At 44.5% G+C, this 18602-nt stretch overlaps 1 protein-coding gene across 1 annotated transcript in view; it reads left to right on the top strand.

Annotated features, from left to right (window-relative positions):
• Positions 1-18602, top strand: part of taf3 (TATA-box binding protein associated factor 3) — a 174429-nt gene that overhangs the window by 131455 nt on the left and 24372 nt on the right. Inside the window, exon 3 of the mRNA XM_033040146.1 lies at positions 9116-10905. Within this exon, the coding sequence (XP_032896037.1) occupies positions 9116-10905 (1790 nt within the window). The remainder of the gene's footprint in view (positions 1-9115; positions 10906-18602) is intronic.

The following is an 18602-nucleotide window of genomic DNA, read 5'->3' as shown; positions in this document are numbered from 1 at the left end:
TGGATGTCACTGTGATTTTTTTTTTTGTTTGTTGTCACTTTTCTTCTTTTTTTTTTGTCAAAAATGAAATAATTGGTAGCGCAAAGGCTCCAGTACTTCGTTTGATTCCTCTTTCATAAACATTTCTTAGCCCTTTTCATGATCGAGTACAATGGTGCTTTTACAACTGCAATAATGGTAGGAAGACAAAGCAACAGTGTGAATATGATGCTTTACATGTTCCCATTCAATATCTGTATTAATATTTGCTGTCGGCCTCGTGACAGCCAATTTTACTGAAGCTTGCTTCCTTGCTGTTTACAGAGAATTGTAAAGTCGAACTGCATTTATTTGCAAATTGTACCTGGAGGCAATCCTTAGTAGACTCTTAGTCCTGAATAATAATTTACCTATTTCCTTTGAACTTGCCAAATTTAGTGTCCAAAAGCAATTTTCCTATTTGTAGTGCCTTTATATATAATTGCCCTGTAAACTGTTTTAATATCCTCACTTTAATAGTATCCCACTGACTTATTAAACATCCTTTTGTCAATGATTTAGTTATTGGTAACATTATCACAGCAGCTTCTTTGGTTGCACTAATTTAAGTTACTTTTGGGAGGGGGGGGGGGGGGGGGTTGGGGGGGGGGGGGGGAAGACACAAAGCGCTGGAGGAACTCAGCAGGTCTGGAGCATCCCTTGAGGACAAAGAAACAAGATTGTGCAAAAGAACAAGGCGCTGGTGCAGAACAAAATTAAAAAAGAACAAGCCCATGGTAGTTCAAGAGGTGGACAAAAGTGCTGGAGAAGCTCAGCAGGTGCAGCAGCATCTATGGAGCGAAGGAAATAGGCAACGTTTCGGGCCGAAACCCGGAAGGGTTTCGGGCCGAAACGTTGCCTATTTCCTTCGCTCCATAGATGCTGCTGCACCCGCTGAGTTTCTCCAGCACTTTTGTCTACCTTCGATTTTCCAGCATCTGCAGTTCCTTCTTAAACACGTAGTGCAAGAGGTGGTCTGTGGTCGAGGTGCGATTAGACCTCACAGCGCCAGAGACCCGATTTAAGATCCTGACTACGGGCGCTGTCCGCATGGAGTATGTACCCGTGACCCCGTGGGTTTGCTCCGAGATCTCCAGTTTTCCCCCGCACTCCAATGACGTACAGCGTGGTAGGCTAATTGGCTTGGTATCATTGTAAATTGTCCCTGGTAGGTAGGATAGCATTCATGTAAATTCTTAAGGGGTTGGACAGGCTAGATGCAAGAAGATTGTTCCTGATGTTGGGGAAGCCCAGAACAAGGGGTCACAGTTTAAAGATAAGGTATTTTAGGACCGAGATGAGAAGAAAAAAAATTTCCACACAGAGAGTAGTGAATCTGTGGAATTCTCTGCCACAGAAAGTAGTTGAGGCCACAGTTCATTGGCTATATTTAAGATGGAGTTAGATGTGGCCCTTGTGGCTAAAGGGATCAGGGGGTATGGAGAGAAGGCAGGTACAGGATACTGAGTTGGATGATCAGCCATGATCATATTGAATGGCGGTGCAGGCTCGAAGGGCCGAATGGCCTACTCCTGCACCTATTGTCTATGTTTCTATGTCTGGGGTTCACTGGTCAGTGAGGACTCGGTGGGCCTGTTTCTGTGCTGTATCTACAAACTAAACGAAAGATAGGAAATGGATTATGTGGAAAGCTCAGTTGTATAATTACTTCACATATAACTCCCAATGTAAAGTCGTCTTTAAATGAGCTGGCTGGACAATGTGCTTCTCTGGAACTAACACAAGAAAATATATAACTTTTATCAGTCAGCATTTGTTTGATAGTTCCAGCTGAACTGCACCAATAATTGCTGAGCTATAGTCATACGGCATTGAAACAGGCCCTTCAGCCCAACTTGCCCACACCGACCAACATGTCCCATCTACACTAGTCCCACCTGCCTGCGTTTGGCCCGCATCCCTCTAAACCTGCCCTATCCATATGTTCCTGTCTAATTCTCTCTTAAACATTGCAATAGTCCCTGATCCAACTATCTCCTCCAACAGCTCGTTCCATATACCCACCACCCTGTGTATGAAAAATGTTCCCCTCCGATTACTATTAAATCTTTCTCCCTTCACCTTAAATCTATGTCCTCTGGCTCTTGATTGCCTACCTGATCTATTCCTCTCATGATTTTGTACACCTCTATAAAATCATCCCTCATCCTCCTGCGCTCCAGGGAATAGAGTTGTTTCGACGCAGCCAGCAGAAAGAAAAGGGGGTCTGACTTTAATTTGGGTGTTTAATCAAACCATGAAGTGAAGTTTATTTATGTCAGCAGCTTATGTTTTGCATTAAGGCAGCAAGGGAAGCCTTTCATTCATTGCAGATTTGTTTTCTTGTTGAGTGTGTAAAGCTGTTCTGTTTTTGATTTTAGTTGAGTTTATAGTCACGTGTACAGTGAAAAGCTTTATCTGCTTGCGAACCAGTCAGCAGAAAGACAGTGTTACAATGGCACGGTGGCGCAGTGGTAGCGTTGCAGCCTTGCAGCACCGGAGGCCTTCGGTCGATCCCAACTACGGGTGCTGTCTGTACGGAGTTTTCTCAGAGATCTTCAGTTTCCTCACACACTCCAAAGACGTACAGGTTTGTAGGTTCATTGGCTTGGGTTTGTATACTTGGTATACGTGTAAATGGTACTGATTGTGGGTGATCAGCCATGATCACATTGAATGGCGGTGCTGGCTCGAAGGGCTGACTGGCCTACTCCTGCACCTATTGTCTATTGTCTAAATTGTCCCTAGTGTGTGAGGGTTTGTGTTAATGTGCGGGGATCACTGGTTGGTATCGGTGGGCCGAAGGGCCTGTTTCCACGCTATCCACAATGAACATGATAATGGGAATAATGTTTAGTGCAAGGTAAAGTCCGATTAAAGATAATTCAAGGGTCTCCAGTGAGGTAGATAAAAAGAGGGGGCATCTGGATTTGAACCGTGGACCTCTTGATCTGCAGTCAAATGCACTACCACTGAGCTATACATTCACACATGTTAGGAAGACAATGATTATGCCATCTCGAAGCCTGAAAGAATTCCAAGGAGGCAGTGGTCATGTAGGAGTCGTGGAAAGCCTCATCGCCCCAGGTTCAGCTTAGACAAAGCTACAGGATGTGTTGAAGCAATCAGGACGAGGATAATGTCCGGAAGTATCAGTGTTGGATTGTAGCACGATAAAGATGATGTTCTGAGTCATGAGACAAAAATAGTGATGGTTTTAGCAGTCCGAGTGAAAGCTGGACCTGACTGGTTCTACAAATAGCACTGCACAGCTGTGAAACTTGGACCTTGCAAAAGAGGAAGAGAATCAAGTGAAATGCTGGAGATATGGCTCAGTATCCTAAGGACCATCCTGAGCTACATAATGCCGGCTGCAGAAAGGGTTCTTACCTGAAACGTCACCTTTGGTTTAGTGCAATTTATTGTCACGTGTACCGAGGTACAGTGAAAGGCTTTTGTTGCAGGCTAACCAGTCAGCGGAAAGACAATACATGATTACAATCGAGCCGTCCACAGTGTACAGATACATGGTCAAGGGAATAATGTGAATGGCGTTTAGTGCAAGATAAAGTCCAGTAAAGTCCAATCAAAGATAGTGCGAGGGTCTCCAGCAAGGTAGATAGTAGCTCAGGATTGCTCTCTAGTTGGTGATAGGATGGTTCAGTTGCCTGATAACAGCTGGGAAGAAACTGTCCCTGAATCTGGAGGTGTGCGTTTTCACACTTCTGTACCTCTTGCCCATTGGGAGAGGGGAGAAGAGGTAATGGCCAGGGTGTGACTCATCCTTGATTATGCTGCTGGCCTTGCCAAGGCAGAGTGAGGTGTAGATGGAGGCCTTGCCCAGGCAGAGTGAGGTGTAGATGGAGTCAATGGAAGGGAGATTGGGTTGTGTGATGGTCTGGGCCGCGTCTACGATTCTCGGCAATCTCTCGTGGTCTTGGCTGGAACTGTTCCCAAACCATACTCTCCAGGGATGCTGCCCTGATGCGCCAAACTGGTGACTCTGTATGCTTTCTCAGTGTACTGCTGCTATACACTTGTACTGCATCTGAGATGTATCTATATGCTTGTCTATAGTGATACTGGTCCTGAACTGTTTCACTGTACCTCGTTACTTGTGACAAGTCACTTGTTACTTGCTGAGTTATTCCAGCACTTTGTGTCTTTTTTTGTAAACCAGCATCTGCATTTCCTGGTATCCACATAATGCCCACTAGTTTGCATGAGATCAGGATGCTGTAAGCAGCAATTAGAAACATAGAAGAGTAGGCCATTCGGCCCTTCGAGCAAGCACTGCCATTCAATACGATCATGGCTGATCATCCAAAATCAGTACCCCGTTCCTGCTTTTCCCCCATATCCCTTGATTCCCTTGGCCCCACGAGCTAAATCTAACTCTCTCTTGAAACGTTGTGGATTTGTGATAATTGCATAATCCAGCTTCTTCTCCAAGAACACTCCCTAACTCCCTAATGCTCAAGGATGCTATATACCAAAATTAGATACAACATGCTAGAGTAACTCAGCTTGTCAGGCAGCATCTCTGGAGAAAGAAGAAGATAAAATAGACTCTCCGGAGATGCTGCCTGACAAGCTGATTACTCTGGCATGTCATGTCTAATTTTGGTATGAAGCATCCTTGAGCGTGATGGAGTGCGCGTGGGGAAGAAGCAGGATTATGCAATTGTTTTTCCACATCGCAAATCCAGTGTTAGATAAAGTGTTGGAGTAACTCAGCGTGTCAGGCAGCATCTCTGGAGAAAGAAGAGGGTAAACATACTCTCCAGAGATGCTGCCTGTCCCGCTGAGTTACTCCAACACTCTTCGTCTGTCTTTTGAGATCAGGCTTACTCGAGCATTCTTAGTCGACAGGCAGAACCTTTTTTCCCCAGGGTGGAAATTCCAAAGACATGGGACCATAGCTTTAAGGTGAGAAGGGCAAGAGATGTGCAGGGCAAGTTTGTTTTTCACACAGAGGGTGATGGGTGCCTGGAATGCTCCCGGGGTGGTGGTGGAGGCAGATATGATAGTGGCGTTTAAGAGGCTTTTGGATAGGCACATGGATATGCAGAGGTTTAATTTGGCATCATGTTTTGCAAGGACATTGTGGGCCTCAGGCCCTATTCCTGTGCTGCACTGCTCTATGTTCTTAATGCATGCATGCATGCAACTGCACTACCAATGCAACGTTTCCACAGATAGACAAGCTTGAGATCCTTCCGAGGTTCTGATAAAGACATTATAACTTTGCTCTGGTATTTTGTTGGTTCACATGCTTGATCAATGGTGTTTTATCAATAATGTTTTATTATTTTTAATGTTTAGTGTTTTCTGAGTCATTCGTAACTGTCACTGTATGTCATGTTGTTACTTGTAGGCGGAGCACCAAGGCAAATTCCTTGTATGTGAATACTTGGCCAATAAACTTACTTACTTACTTAAATGAACACAAGTAGTCATATTGAAGATAGACAAAGTAACTGGAGTAACTGAGCGGGTCAGGCAGCACCTCTGGAGAAAGGGAATAGGTGACGTTTCGCGTTGAGACCCTTCGTTAGATGCTGAGATGCTGCCTAGCCCGCTGAGTTATTCCAGCATTTTGTGTCTATCCTGCATCTCTAGTCAGAGGGTGGTGAATCTGTGGAATTAATTGCCACAGTCAACCGTGGAGGCCAAGTCAATTGATATGTTTAAGGTGTAGATGAACAGATTCTTGATTAGTACGGGTGTCGGGGGTTATGGGGAGAAGGCAGGAGAATGGGGTTGAGAGGGAAAAATGGATCAGCCATGATTGAATGCTGAGTTGACTTGATGGGCTGAATGGCCCAGTTCTGTTCCTAGAACTTATCTTCAGTGTAAATCAGCACCTGCAGTTCCTTCCTACACGAGTGGCCATATTGTTCAGGAAGGAACTGCAGATGCTGGTTTAAGCCGAAGATAGACACAAAATGCTGGAGTAACTTAGCGGGACAGGCAGCATCTCTGGAGAAAAAGAATAGACAACGTTTCGGGTGGAGACCCTCCTCCAGACTTCAGAGCCAATCCTTTTCTCCAGAGATGCTGCCTAACCTACTGAGTTATTTGCAGCATTTTGTGTCTATCGTTGCCCATATTGTCTGTTTTGCGAATGCTAAAGAAACATCTTATATTACTCAAAGGTAGACTAAAATGCTGAGGAAACTCAGCGGGTGAGGCAGCATCTATGGAGAGAAGGAATAGGCGACGTTTCGGGTCGAGATTCTTCTTTAGACTGATGTCGGGGTGGGGCGGGAAAAACAAAGGAAGAGGCGGAGACAGTAGGCGTGTGGGAGAGCTGGGAAGGGGAGGGGAAGGAGGGAGAAAGCAAGGACTACCTGAAATTAGAGAAGTCAATTTTCATACCGCTGGGGTGTAAACTACCCAAGCAAAATATGAGGTGCTGCTCCTCCAATTTGCGGTGGGACTCACTCTGGCCATGGAGGAGGCCCAGGACAGAAAGGTCGGATTCGAAATGGGATGGGGAGTTGAAGTGCTGAGCCACTGGGAGATCAGGTTGGTGATTGCGAATCGAGCGGAGGTGTCGGGCGAAGTGATCGCCAAGCCTGCGCTTGGTCTCACCGAATACTCAGTATTTATGGTTCACTTTATTGAAGGTGAGAGAAACAGACAAGTATTGAATCCATGCATGGATTTGATAACGGATCTTGAATATTTTTGTTTGTCCTCAAGCAAACACTTCCAGCCTTTTGATAATGGTATTGTCTCCTGATGGCCATTCACGCGATCATAGATCTAGATTTTGGAACGGAAGATAATCTCCTGGTTGTAAAAACCACACAATCGTACTTTGTGAGCATGTAATGACTCTGGACTCGAGATTCTTTCACCCAGATCAGAAATTGTGTCAGAGACTGAACCTAATAGCTCACTATGTTGTGTGATTATGCCAAATAAAATAGTGTGATGTCACAAATAGCTACAGGTTGAGATTGTCAGTGAAGATTTTATTAAGATTTCTTCATTTCCTTTCCATATTTGGGTTCAAATTCATTCCACTCCAATTTTAAAGTTGTCATTGCCATTATCTGAGACTTATAATTTATATATATGTGAATAATGCAATGCTATAATGTCACTTATGGTGGTTAGTTGATAGCATCTGTCTGTGAGTCAGAGGTTCTTCGAAGACAGACACAACAAGCTGGAGTAACTCAGCGGGTCAGGCAGCATCTCTGGCGAAAAGGAATAGGTGACATTTCGGGTCGAGACCCTTCTTCAGATATCTTGATATTCTTAGTCATGAGAGCAGTTCTTCCCAATTTGTAGAGTCATTTGAGCGGCACAGTAACACAGTGATAGAGTTGCTGCATTACAGCTTCAGAAATCCGGGTTTAATCCTGACCACGGGTGCTGTCTGTACAGAGTTTGCATGTTCTCCCCATGACCACGTGAGTTTTCCCGGGGCGCTCCAGTTTCCTCCTGCACTCCAAAAACATACAGGTTTGCAGGTTATTTGGCTTCAGTAAAAATTGTAAATCGTCCCTAGTGTGTAGGATAGCGCTAGTGTACGGGGATCGCTGGTCGGCATGGACTTGGTGGGTGGAAGAGCCTGTTCCCGCGCTGTAACTCTAAACTAAACTAAATTTCGAGAATGATCACGTGAATAGAAAGGACAGGATAAATTAACCATTTGTGCACAAGATTCATGTCCATGGTGACAACTGATCGTGACATTATGAAGTAGACAAAAATGCTGGAGAAACTCAGCGGGTGAGGCAGCATCAATGGAGCGAAGGAAGAGGTGACGTTTCGGGTCGAGACCCTTCTACGGGCTGAGATGTACAGAATTACTACAGTGTTTCTGACCTTGGCGTCATCAAAGGGCTATGTTTTGATTGTCGCTTCTGCCAGTTGCTGTGAGACTTGAGGGCCGTTGCTGAGGTCTTCTTTTGCTGCCCAATAATCAAGCGACGTTAGCTTCATCTGATCGCCAATGGCCAGAGGGCGGTGTAATGGGCTAGATCAGTGGTTCCCAACCTTTTTTAGCTCATGGCCCCCTTGGGATCTTTAAATTTTTCTGTGGCCCCCCCCCCCTGACATTATTAGCGGAAAAAAAGTACTTCAATATTATAATACCTTCCATAAAAATATCAGTGACTATTAATTGCACATATATTCTCTTTTATTCTATTCCACAAACATCAAAAATATTTCAACTACATGGATTTAAATTGAGTAGAACTGAAATTTAGGAGGTAGCTCTGTGGCCCCCTTCATTGAACCTGTGGCCCCATAAATCCCAACATTTTTCTGTGCCCCCCCTCCCCCCCCTCCACCCCCACCCCCTGAAATTTGCCATGTGGCCCCAGGTTGGGAATCACTGGGCTATATTATACTGGATTGAAGCCACTGATCCCCTCTCTTCCTTACTGAAGTTTTCCCTACTATAATTAATCTGAAGAAGGGTCCCGACTCTAAACGTGCCTATCCATTTTCTCCAGAAATGGTGCCTGACTGCTGAGTTGCTCCAGCACTCTGGGTCTTTATCTGTAAACTAGCGTCTGCAGTTCCTTGTGTCTCCAGAAAAAAAAAAAAAATATCCTGCACATCATCTATTATTCTTAACATAGAAACAACATAGGTGCAGCAATAGGTCATTCGGCCCTTCGAGCCAGCACCACCATTCAATATGATCATGGCTGATCATCCAAAATCAGTACCCCGTTCCTGCTTTCTCCCCATATCCCTTGATTCTGTTCACCCTAAGAGCTAAATCTAACTCTCTCTTATATTTTATGGAAATATATTGTTGATAGATTCTTGCTCAGTAAGGGTGTCATGGGTTATGGGGAGAAGGTAGGAGAATGGGATTATCAGGGAGAGATAGATCAGCCATGATTGAATGGTGTAGTAGATTCGATGGGCTGAATGGCCTAATTCTGCTCCTATGACTCATACGGCTGTTCCATACCTATATGGAAATATACTGCTGCGAATGCCTGCATAACAAGTGACTGCTATTTAAATATTTATGTTTGACTCTAAAATTTTGAAAACTGATCATTTTATCTCAGTACGAGTTGTATCGGTTTTTTTAACGTTGCACTTTGTTTCACAGAGGAAGAAGAGGAGCAGGTGCCGACTGATGGAGGCACGTCAGCAGAAGCCATGCAAGTCCCTCTTGAAGAGGAAGAGGATGAAATGGAGGAGGAAGAGGCTGTTAACGATGAGAACTTTTTGGGAAAAAGACCGTTAGAAAGCCCAGACTCTGCCGATTTACCGGTTGCAAAGCGAGCCAGAATAGCGGGGTGTAAAATAGACAGCCCCGACGGTGTTTTGGAACCCAGGGAACCTTTAAGTATGATCAATTCTCAAAGGGTGCCCCCTGTTTTGTCACCGGTCCCTCCGCCAGATCATTCAGACTCACTGCCACTTTCCCCCGAACCTCCCATGCTTGCACCCATACCAAAACCGTCACCACTTTCCACCCCCAAATCCTCCGACTCTAAAGCATTCACGTCTAAAGTCAAATCGAAGATCTCATCGTCGTCGATACAAAAGCCCAAATCCCCAAAAGCAGTTCAGTTGGCACTCTCGGGAAGTCCCATCCGATCTCCGAAAGCTTCTTTGAAAGCGGACAAAAAATCGCCCATGCGCACAAAAAGTCCCAAAAGCCCGAAAAGTCCCAAAGTACCACCCAGTGTTTCTCATTCCGCGGCCAAGAGTGAAACTCCCAGCAGGACGCCCTTGTCTGTTTGCAACTCTGGGCCTGAGAAACTGGGCAAAGAAAACGTTCAGACCAGGCAGTCGCTCTTGCCGATTGAAGTGGAGAAACCGAATGTTTCCGACACCTCGCCAAAAAAATTGCCAGTGCCTGATAAGAGTATTGATGACTCGATCGACGCCGTCATCGCCCGCGCTTGCGCTGAGCGTGAACCCGACCCCTTTGAGTTCTCCTCAGGTTCCGAATCGGAAGGGGAGATTTTCACCAGCCCCAGGAGACTTACCATTTCAGAATCGTCGACCCCACGGATGTTCTCCCTGTCGAGCAGCTTCAGCAGAGGAAGTGCGACCCCCGTGTCCTCGTCGGCCCCGACAACCAGCACCAATGTATCGTGGACGTTGGACGATTCCATCAACGAGGTTGTTCGGAAGGCCAGCATGGGAACGCCGCCCTCCGTCCCCGTGTCCATCCCTTACCTGTCCTCCCCGTCCGCTTCCCCCCCTACCCCGGAGCCCCTCCTCAAACTCTACGAGGAGCGCACGAAACACACGTCAACGTCCGAGGTGAAGAAAAAGCTGAAGAAAGAAATTAAGATGAAGATCAGGAAGAAGGAGAAGGAGAAGCTGAAGGATAAGGACAAGGAGAAAAAGGAAAAGAGCAAAGACAAAGAGAAAAACAAGGAGGCCAGCAAGGAGTCCAAGATTTTGAAAGAGCTCGCAAAAGATCACGAGCTGGATCCGTTCAAATTTAGAATCAAAGATTTCGATAGCGACGTCAAGGCAAAACACAAGGATGGGAACTTCAAAAAGGACAAGGAAAAGCACAAGGAAAAGAAGAAAGATAAAGAAAAGAGTAAAAAGGATAAGGAGAGGAATAAGGACAAGGATAAACATAAAGTTAAGAACCAGTTGACGTCGCTCCCGTTTGTTATAAAGGAGCCCTTGTTCAGCACCCCGAGCAGCGTTCGAAGCCCGTCCGTGTTGCCCGCCGTGCCCCTCATGGTCCCCGAGAGACTGTTTGAAGAGAAGCCCAAAGAGAAGGACAAGAAAAAGGACAAAAAGGAGAAGAAGAAAAAGAAGGAGAAGGAGAGGATGAAGGAAAAGGAGAAAAGAGAGAGGGAAAAGAAGGAGAAGGAGAAGGAGAAGGAGAAAGAGAAAGAAAAAGAGAAGCATAAACACGAAAAGGTAAGTGTAAGTTGTGTAAAAACGATTATAATTTGTAGGTAGACAAAATTGCTGGAGAATCTCAGCGGATGCGACAGCATCTATGGAGCGAAGGAAATAGTCTGAAGAAGGGTTTCGACCCGAAACGTTGCCTATTTCCTTCGCTCCATAGGTGCTGCCTCACCCGCTGAGTTTCTCCAGCACTTTTGCCTACCTTCGATTTTACAGCATCTGCAGTTCCTTCTTGAACATTATAATTTGTAGTTTGTATGTAAATGTAAAAACAATTGAACAGGTACATGGATAGGAGAGAGTTTAGAGGGATATGTGCCCGAACACAAGCAAATTGAATCAGATTAGATGGTGTATCAGCATGGATGATTTGGGCCAAAAGGTATGTTTCTGCGCTGTACGACTCTATCACTCTTTAAATTCTATCTACCATTCTATCAACAACTAGAGAGCAGTCCTGAGCTACTATCTACCCCATTGGAGACCCTCAGACTCTCTCTAATTGCAACTGACTGGACTCTTATCCTGCACTAAATGTTCAACGTTTCTTTATTGTCATGTGTAACATGTAACAGTGAAATACATGTTTTGCATGCAGCTCTGCAAGACTATCCTGGTACCCAGTCAGTATAGAATGGACAGAACAGTTCACTGAGTCCAGATGCAATATATCTATCACAAAACCTTATTCCCTTTATCATGTATCTGTACACTGTGGACGGCTCGATTGTAATCATGTATTGTCTTTCCGCTGACTGGTTAGCGCGCAACAATAGCTTTTCACTGTACCTCGGTACACATGACACTAAAATGAAACTAAACTAAAGGGCCTGTCCCATTTACGCGATTTTTTCATCGACTGCCGGCACCCGACATAGTCGCAGCAGGTTGCCGAAAATTTTCAACTTGTTGAAAATCCAGCGGCGACCAGAAAAAGGTACGACCCTTTGGGCGACTACTCACCACCAAACAGGCGACTGATTCAAAAGCAATTTTACAGTCAGAAAAATAATGATTTTTATATTTATGAACTACGGTAGAGCTGCTGCCTCACAGCGCTAGAGACCCCGGTTCGATCCTGACCTCGGGTGCTGTCAGTGCAGAGTTTGCATGTTCTCCCTGTGACCGTGTGGGTTTCCTCCATGTTTCCACCCCGCATGAGGTTTCTGGCGGGTGTTCCAGTTTCCTCCCACATCCCAAAGTTGTGCGACTTTGTCGGTCAATTGGCCATTGTAAACATTGTCCTTAACGTACATGGAGTGGATGAGAAGGTAGGATAACATGGGACTATTGTGAACGGGTGATCAATGGTTGTCAATGACGGAAGGTCAAGTTTCCATAGATAGAAGTTTCATAGATAGACATCAAGTGCTGGAGTAACTCATTGAATCAGGCAGCATCTCTGGAGAAAAGTGGTGGGTGATGCTTCGGGGCGGGACCCTTCTTCAGACTGGCATTTCAAAGTAGTGATTGAACACTTCTCCAAGTCTGAAGAAGGGTCTCGACCCAAAACGTCACCCATCCTTTTCCACCAGATATGCTGCCTGACCCGCTGAGTTACTCCAGCACTTTGTGTCTATGTTCAGTATAAACCAGCATCTGCAGTTCCTTTCTACATACGGCCTGTTCCCATGCTAAACTAAACTACTTTGAAACTATTTTCTCATTAGAAAGTCATTGTAACTGCTGAAGTATCTAAACGCATGCCATTTTAGTGAGTTTACAATGGAGCAATTTGATAAAATTACATTTCAAAGTCGTGATTAAACACTTTTCGTAGATTGTAATATGAAATGTTGCGATTGTTTCTACTCTTAAGTTTGTAGTGGGAATGATGTCTTTACCGAACCCCCATGTACAGCTTAGAGGTCTGTGCCCCAGCTGAATCATTTGTTTGTAAAGAAAATTGTGGAGCCAGAAGACATGAGATGTTTCGAGATACTAATGTAATTTAGATTAATCTGTTTAGATAAGCTTCGAAGTTGGGGTTTTTTTGCTGCAAGACACGATTAAATAAAAAAAAATGTTTCAGAGAATCGGTCTTAAGGCTTTGACTTTGTGATGGCGCTTCATGGCTGTCAGAGAGGAAATGTAAAGCAGCGGAGCATTATCAGTTTGTGCCTTGAGGTACGCAATAAAAAGAATCTAAATCCTAGAAGATTAAGGGAAAAATGCAGCACACTCCAAAAAAAGGGGCTTATGTGACTGGTATTATTTATCCAGGTGAAAAGAATGGTACTCGCATATAAGACTTGAGCAAATCCACTAGCAGTGTATTTCGAGCACTCCACAGAGGAGTCTTGTGGTGTATGCCCTTCAATATCTTGCCTTGAACCCTGTCAACCCCTGCGTTAGTCCTCTTACTAAACTCAGCTTCTTTTGCAGACTTTACAAACTTAACACCCATCCACAGCCACTGCAAGCCCGCGCATTTTTGCAGAACAGAGGCTCTGCGTTTCAGTCAATGAGAAATGGCCTCATTGAATCAGCAATTGTGAATAATTGTTAAATCTGCAAAATCTACCTGTTTTTCACCTGCTGCAACTTACTTTGTCAGGTGGCGCGGTGGCGCAGCCGGTACAGCCGCTGCCTCACAGCGCCAGAGACCCAGGTTCGACCCTGACCTCCGGTGCTGTCTGTGCGGAGTTTGCACGTTCTCGCTGTGTCCCCCTGGGTTTCGGTTCCGGTTTCCGGTTTCCTCCCTCATCCCAAAGATGTGCAAAGATTCTCCCCCCCCCCCACCCTACATCAGTCTGAAGAAGGGTTTTGGCTCGAAACGTTGCCTATTTCCTTCGCTCCATAGATGCTGCTGCACCTGCTGAGATTCTCCAGCACTTTTGTCTACCTTCGATTTTCCAGCATCTGCAGTTACTTCTTAAACAGATGTGTAGATTAATTGGCCTCTGTAAATTGTCCCTTGTGCGTAGGGAGTGTATAAGATAGTGGAATAACATAGAACTAGTGTGAATCGGAGATCAATGGTCAGTATGGTCTTGGTGGGCTGAAGGGCCTGTTTCCATGCTATAATTAATTTCAATTAATTCAATCAATCAAAAGTAGCAAAGATGATTTTGTTCCCCATTATTTGGTCTCCATTTAATTTAGTTCAGCTTATTATCTATTTCCCTCGTCTTCTCCTTTTACTGCTTTCATTTTGACTTTCACATGTTCGGTTCCATTTAATCTATTTTTTTCTCCATTGGCGATTTTACATTGTTTTAACATTAGTTTGAACCCTTTTTAAATTTTATTGAGCGGCAGACTTTTGCGCAGTCAGGGCAGCAAGTTTGACCGTTGCCAACTTTCCTTCCACATCGCAAAGAAGTGCGGGTTTGTAGGTTAATTGGCCCCCTTAACAATACACTGTGGCTACAGGGCCTGTTTCAGTGCTGTGCTGTTCGACATTGTATGTTAGATTAATATGAATGGGAAGTTGATAGGAGATCGGCACAGACAAGGTGGGCAGAGTGGCCCTTTTCCATCCTATATGTCACTCTATAAAGAATCTGCGTCAAATGTATCAATGCAGATGTCATCTAATATTGAAAAGTTACTGCCCAACCCCCATCCCCAACAGAATTTGAGGTTTGCATCAGTGGGAAGCAGAATCTTTTAAATACATTTTAAAAGGAGTTTAGCCCAGGAAAAGCTTAAAAAGCATGACATGATAAAACACAAATTCCTGCTTAATTGACTCAAGTTCTTCAAAAATAAATTACCGAGGAAGACAGACAAAAATCGCCAAGCTGAAAGTATTTTTTGTAATTTAAAGCACATGGCAAAGTCTCTAAGCCAAGATACCCTGATGTGTAAAGAGGATTGAAGAGTTATAAGAATAGCGGTTTGCTCAGAAATTATAAAGGAGGAAACTTGCCCTGATGAAACTGATTAATGACGGTGCTCCAGTCAATGGTCAGGTAAATTGATCGGAACGTTGAAAATTGATTTTCTGTGGGACTGAGAAACAACGTTTGACCCAGTGATGGCAAATAGAAACCATTGGGAAATAATTAATTTCCAACAATTATTGAGTTTAAAGGTAGGGAGGTCATGTTGCAGTTATACAAGACATTTGTCGGGTCACATTTAGAGTATTGTGTTCAATTCTGGGCACCATGTTATAGGAAAGATGTTGTCAAACTGGAAAGAATGCAGAGAAAATGTACGAGGATGTTGCCAGAACCCAAGAGCCTGAGCTATAGGGAGAGGTTGACCAGGTTAGGACTATATTCCTTGGAGCGCAGGAGGATGAGGGGGTGATCTTATTAGAGGTGTACAAATTCATGAGAGGAATAGAAACATAGAAAATAGGTGCAGGAGTAGGCCATTCGGCCCTTTGAGCCTGCACCGCCGTTCAATATGATCATGGCCGATCATCCAACTTAGTATCCTGTACCTGCCTTCTCTCCATACCCCCTGATCCCTTTAGCCACAAGGGCCACATCTAACTCCCTCTTAAATATAGCCCATGAACTGATCTCAACTACCTTCTGTGGCAGAGAGTTCCAGAGATTCACCACTCTCTGTGTGAAAAATGTTTTTCTCATCTCAGTCCTAAAGGATTTCCCCTCTATCCTTAAGCTGTGACCCCTTGTCCTGGACTTCCCCAACATCGGGAACAATCTTCCTGCATCTAGCCTGTCCAACCGCTTAATAATTTTGTAAGTTTCTATAAGATCCCCCCCTCAATCTCCTAAATTCTAGCGAGTACAAGCCGAGTCTATCCAGTCTTTCCTCATATGAAAGTCCTGACATCCCAGGAATCAGTCTGGTGAACCTTCTCTGCATTCCTTCTATGGCAATAATGTCCTTCCTCAGATTTGGAGACCAAAACTGTACGCAATACTCCAGGTGTGGTCTCACCAAGACCACATCGGGTAGACGCACAGAGTCTCTTGCCCAGAGTAGGGGAATCGAGAACCAGAAGACATAGGTTTAAGGTGAAGGGGAAAAGGGGAGTCTGAGGGGCAACATTTTCACACAAAGGGTGGTGGGTGTATGGAACGGGTTGCCAGAGGAGGTAGTTGAGGCTGGTGCAACCGCAACATTTAAGAAACATGGTTGGTAGTCTTTCTGCGGAGTTTAATGTTATAATAGAGCGATTGTCCTTACTTTCTTTTTCTTTCTTTTCTAGGGTCTACTTTCTTACTTTACTTCCTTTAACTTCTTTTCTAAGGGGCTTTCTTTTCCCAACACTCTCTTGCACTTCACGACTCTTGCGCACCTTCTTTACTTTCCTTACTTCTATCTTTTTCTTAAAGCTTAAAAAAAAAATGAAGCGGTAAAAAAAAATGTATTAAGATATATGTGTTGTGTGTTATTGTAATTTACCGTACTTCTAATAAAAATAATTTAAAAAAAAAAAACATTTAAGAAGCATTTGAACATGTACATGGATAGGACAGCTTGAGAGGGGTGTGAGCCAAACACAGGCAGGTGGGATTAGTGTAGATGGGACATGTTGGTCGGTGTGGGCAAGTTGGGCCGAAGGGCCTGTTTCCAGGCTGTAACACTCTATGACTCGAATGTCAAAGTTATTGACAATCTCTTATTATCCTAGTTCAATTCCTATTATAATGTTGGCATGTCTGGTCTTCGAGGCGGTAATCAGCCTATTGCTTCCTTCATCCTCTAATCAACCTAATTTATGGTTAACCCTGATGAGGATCTAATAACTTTAATGGATCTGGTACTTGCAGTAATTTATCTTTCCCTTCCAGTTCATGTTGTAGTGATGACAGATACATGCTCCTAATTTGTAGGAGCAGGTCGCAGGGTTTGGGCTGTAATTCATTAACACTGAAATTGCTAAATTGTTTTCCATTCTTTTATGTCAGAGGCTATCTGACTTGTATGCGGGTATTGAATTCTATCTTTCACTTATCATTTTTTTTTTTAAAAGCCAGGTGCTCAATATCTGAACAAGTTTTACCCAAAACTTTGAATTCTGTACTTTTGAATTCTGCACCTTGAATTATTTGTTATGAAAAGAAGCACCTTCAATTTTTGTTTAAGAACCAACTGCAGATGCTGGAAAAATCGAAGGTGGTCAAAAATGCTGGAGAAACTCAGCTCGAGATCGACCCAAAACGTCGCCTATTCCTTCGCTCCATAGATGCTGCCTCGCCCGCTGAGTTTCTCCAGCATTTTTATCTACCTTCAATTCTTTGTAGTTGAGCAAGGAAAGTGGGAAGATGGCACACTGTGAGAGGAGCACGACATTCTTACTTCGATATATTTTCAGCTTTGTAAAGTTGACAATCTGATGATCTTTTTCAGCATGAAAAGTATCCATTTTTCCAACAGGTCCTAGGTACCTTTGTGAAATAAAATGCTGCCCTGTTCTCCCCTCTATGTGGAGCTTGTAAAATCCACCCCTCTTTCTCTAAAACTTTCACACTAATAGGCTTTCCGCAGAGACCGCTCCCTCCGTAACTCCCTGGTCAATTTGTCCTTTCCCACCCAAACCACCCCCTCCCCCAGGTACTTTCCCTTGCAACAGCAGGAAATGCTACACTTGTCGCTTTACCTCCCCCCTCGACTCCATCCAAGGACCCAAGCAGTCTTTCCAGGTGAGGCAGAGGTTCACCTGCACCTCCTCCAACCTCATCTGCTGTATCCGCTGCTCTAGGTGTCAGCTGCTCTACATCGGTGAGACCAAGCGCAGGCTTGGCGATCGCTTCGCCCAACACCTCCGCTCGGTTCGCAATAACCAACCTGATCTCCCAGTGGCTCAGCACTTCAACTCCCCCTCCCATTCCGAATCCGACCTTTCTGTCCTGGGCCTCCTCCATGGCCAGAGTGAGTCCCACCGCAAATTGTAGGAGCAGCACCTCATATTTCGCTTGGGCAGTTTACACCCCAGCGGTATGAACATTGACTTCTCCAATTTCAGGTAGTCCTTGCTTTCTCCCTCCTTCCCCTCCCCTCCCCAGCTCTCCCACAGCCCACTGTCTCCGCCTCTTCCTTTCTTCTTCCCGCCCCACCCCCACCTCTACATCAGTCCGATGAAGGGTCTCGACTCGAAACGTCACCAATTCCTTCGCTCCAAAGATGCCGCCTCACCCGCTGAGTTTCTCCAGCATTTTTGTCTGCATGCTAATATTGTTAGATCTCGTAGATAAGTTAATACCTCCCAATTCTAAACAGAAACTTATGCAGCAAACATAATGCAATCAAACTTTTCAAATCCAAAATAAAATGCATTGATTATTAGGTTTCCAGGATATCTATATGGCTGTTTTAGAAATTAGTGCCAGGTGCAAAGAACCTCTTTAGTTTAGTTGAGGGATACAGTGCAGAAACAGGCCCTTCAGCCCACCGAGTCCGAGCCGACCAGTAACCCCTGTACACTCACGCTATCCGACACATTCGAGAAAATTTACAATCTTTACCGAAGTCAATTAACTTACAAACCTGCACGTCTTTGGAATGTGGGAGGAAACCGGAGAGCACCTGGGGAAAATGCACGCACCAATGTACAAACTCCGTTCAGACGCGCCCGTAGTCAGGATTGAACCCAGATCACTGGCACTGCAAGGCAGCAGCTCTAGTATTGTGTCAACCCTATGCGCCTTTAGCACTTGATACATTGAATATCACAGAAATGGTGTTCTTTAGCAAAATAAGAATTGTGATGGAATATTTTGATCTGCGTCTATCAGGTTGCTGAGGAGCAAGTTCAAGTTCAAGTGAGTTTATTTACT

Source organism: Amblyraja radiata, chromosome 21, assembly GCF_010909765.2.
Source record: "Amblyraja radiata isolate CabotCenter1 chromosome 21, sAmbRad1.1.pri, whole genome shotgun sequence".
NCBI classification, from domain to species: domain Eukaryota; kingdom Metazoa; phylum Chordata; class Chondrichthyes; order Rajiformes; family Rajidae; genus Amblyraja; species Amblyraja radiata.
The sequence above is the reverse complement of the archived record's forward strand: the minus strand, read 5'-3'. Positions and strand labels throughout refer to the sequence as shown.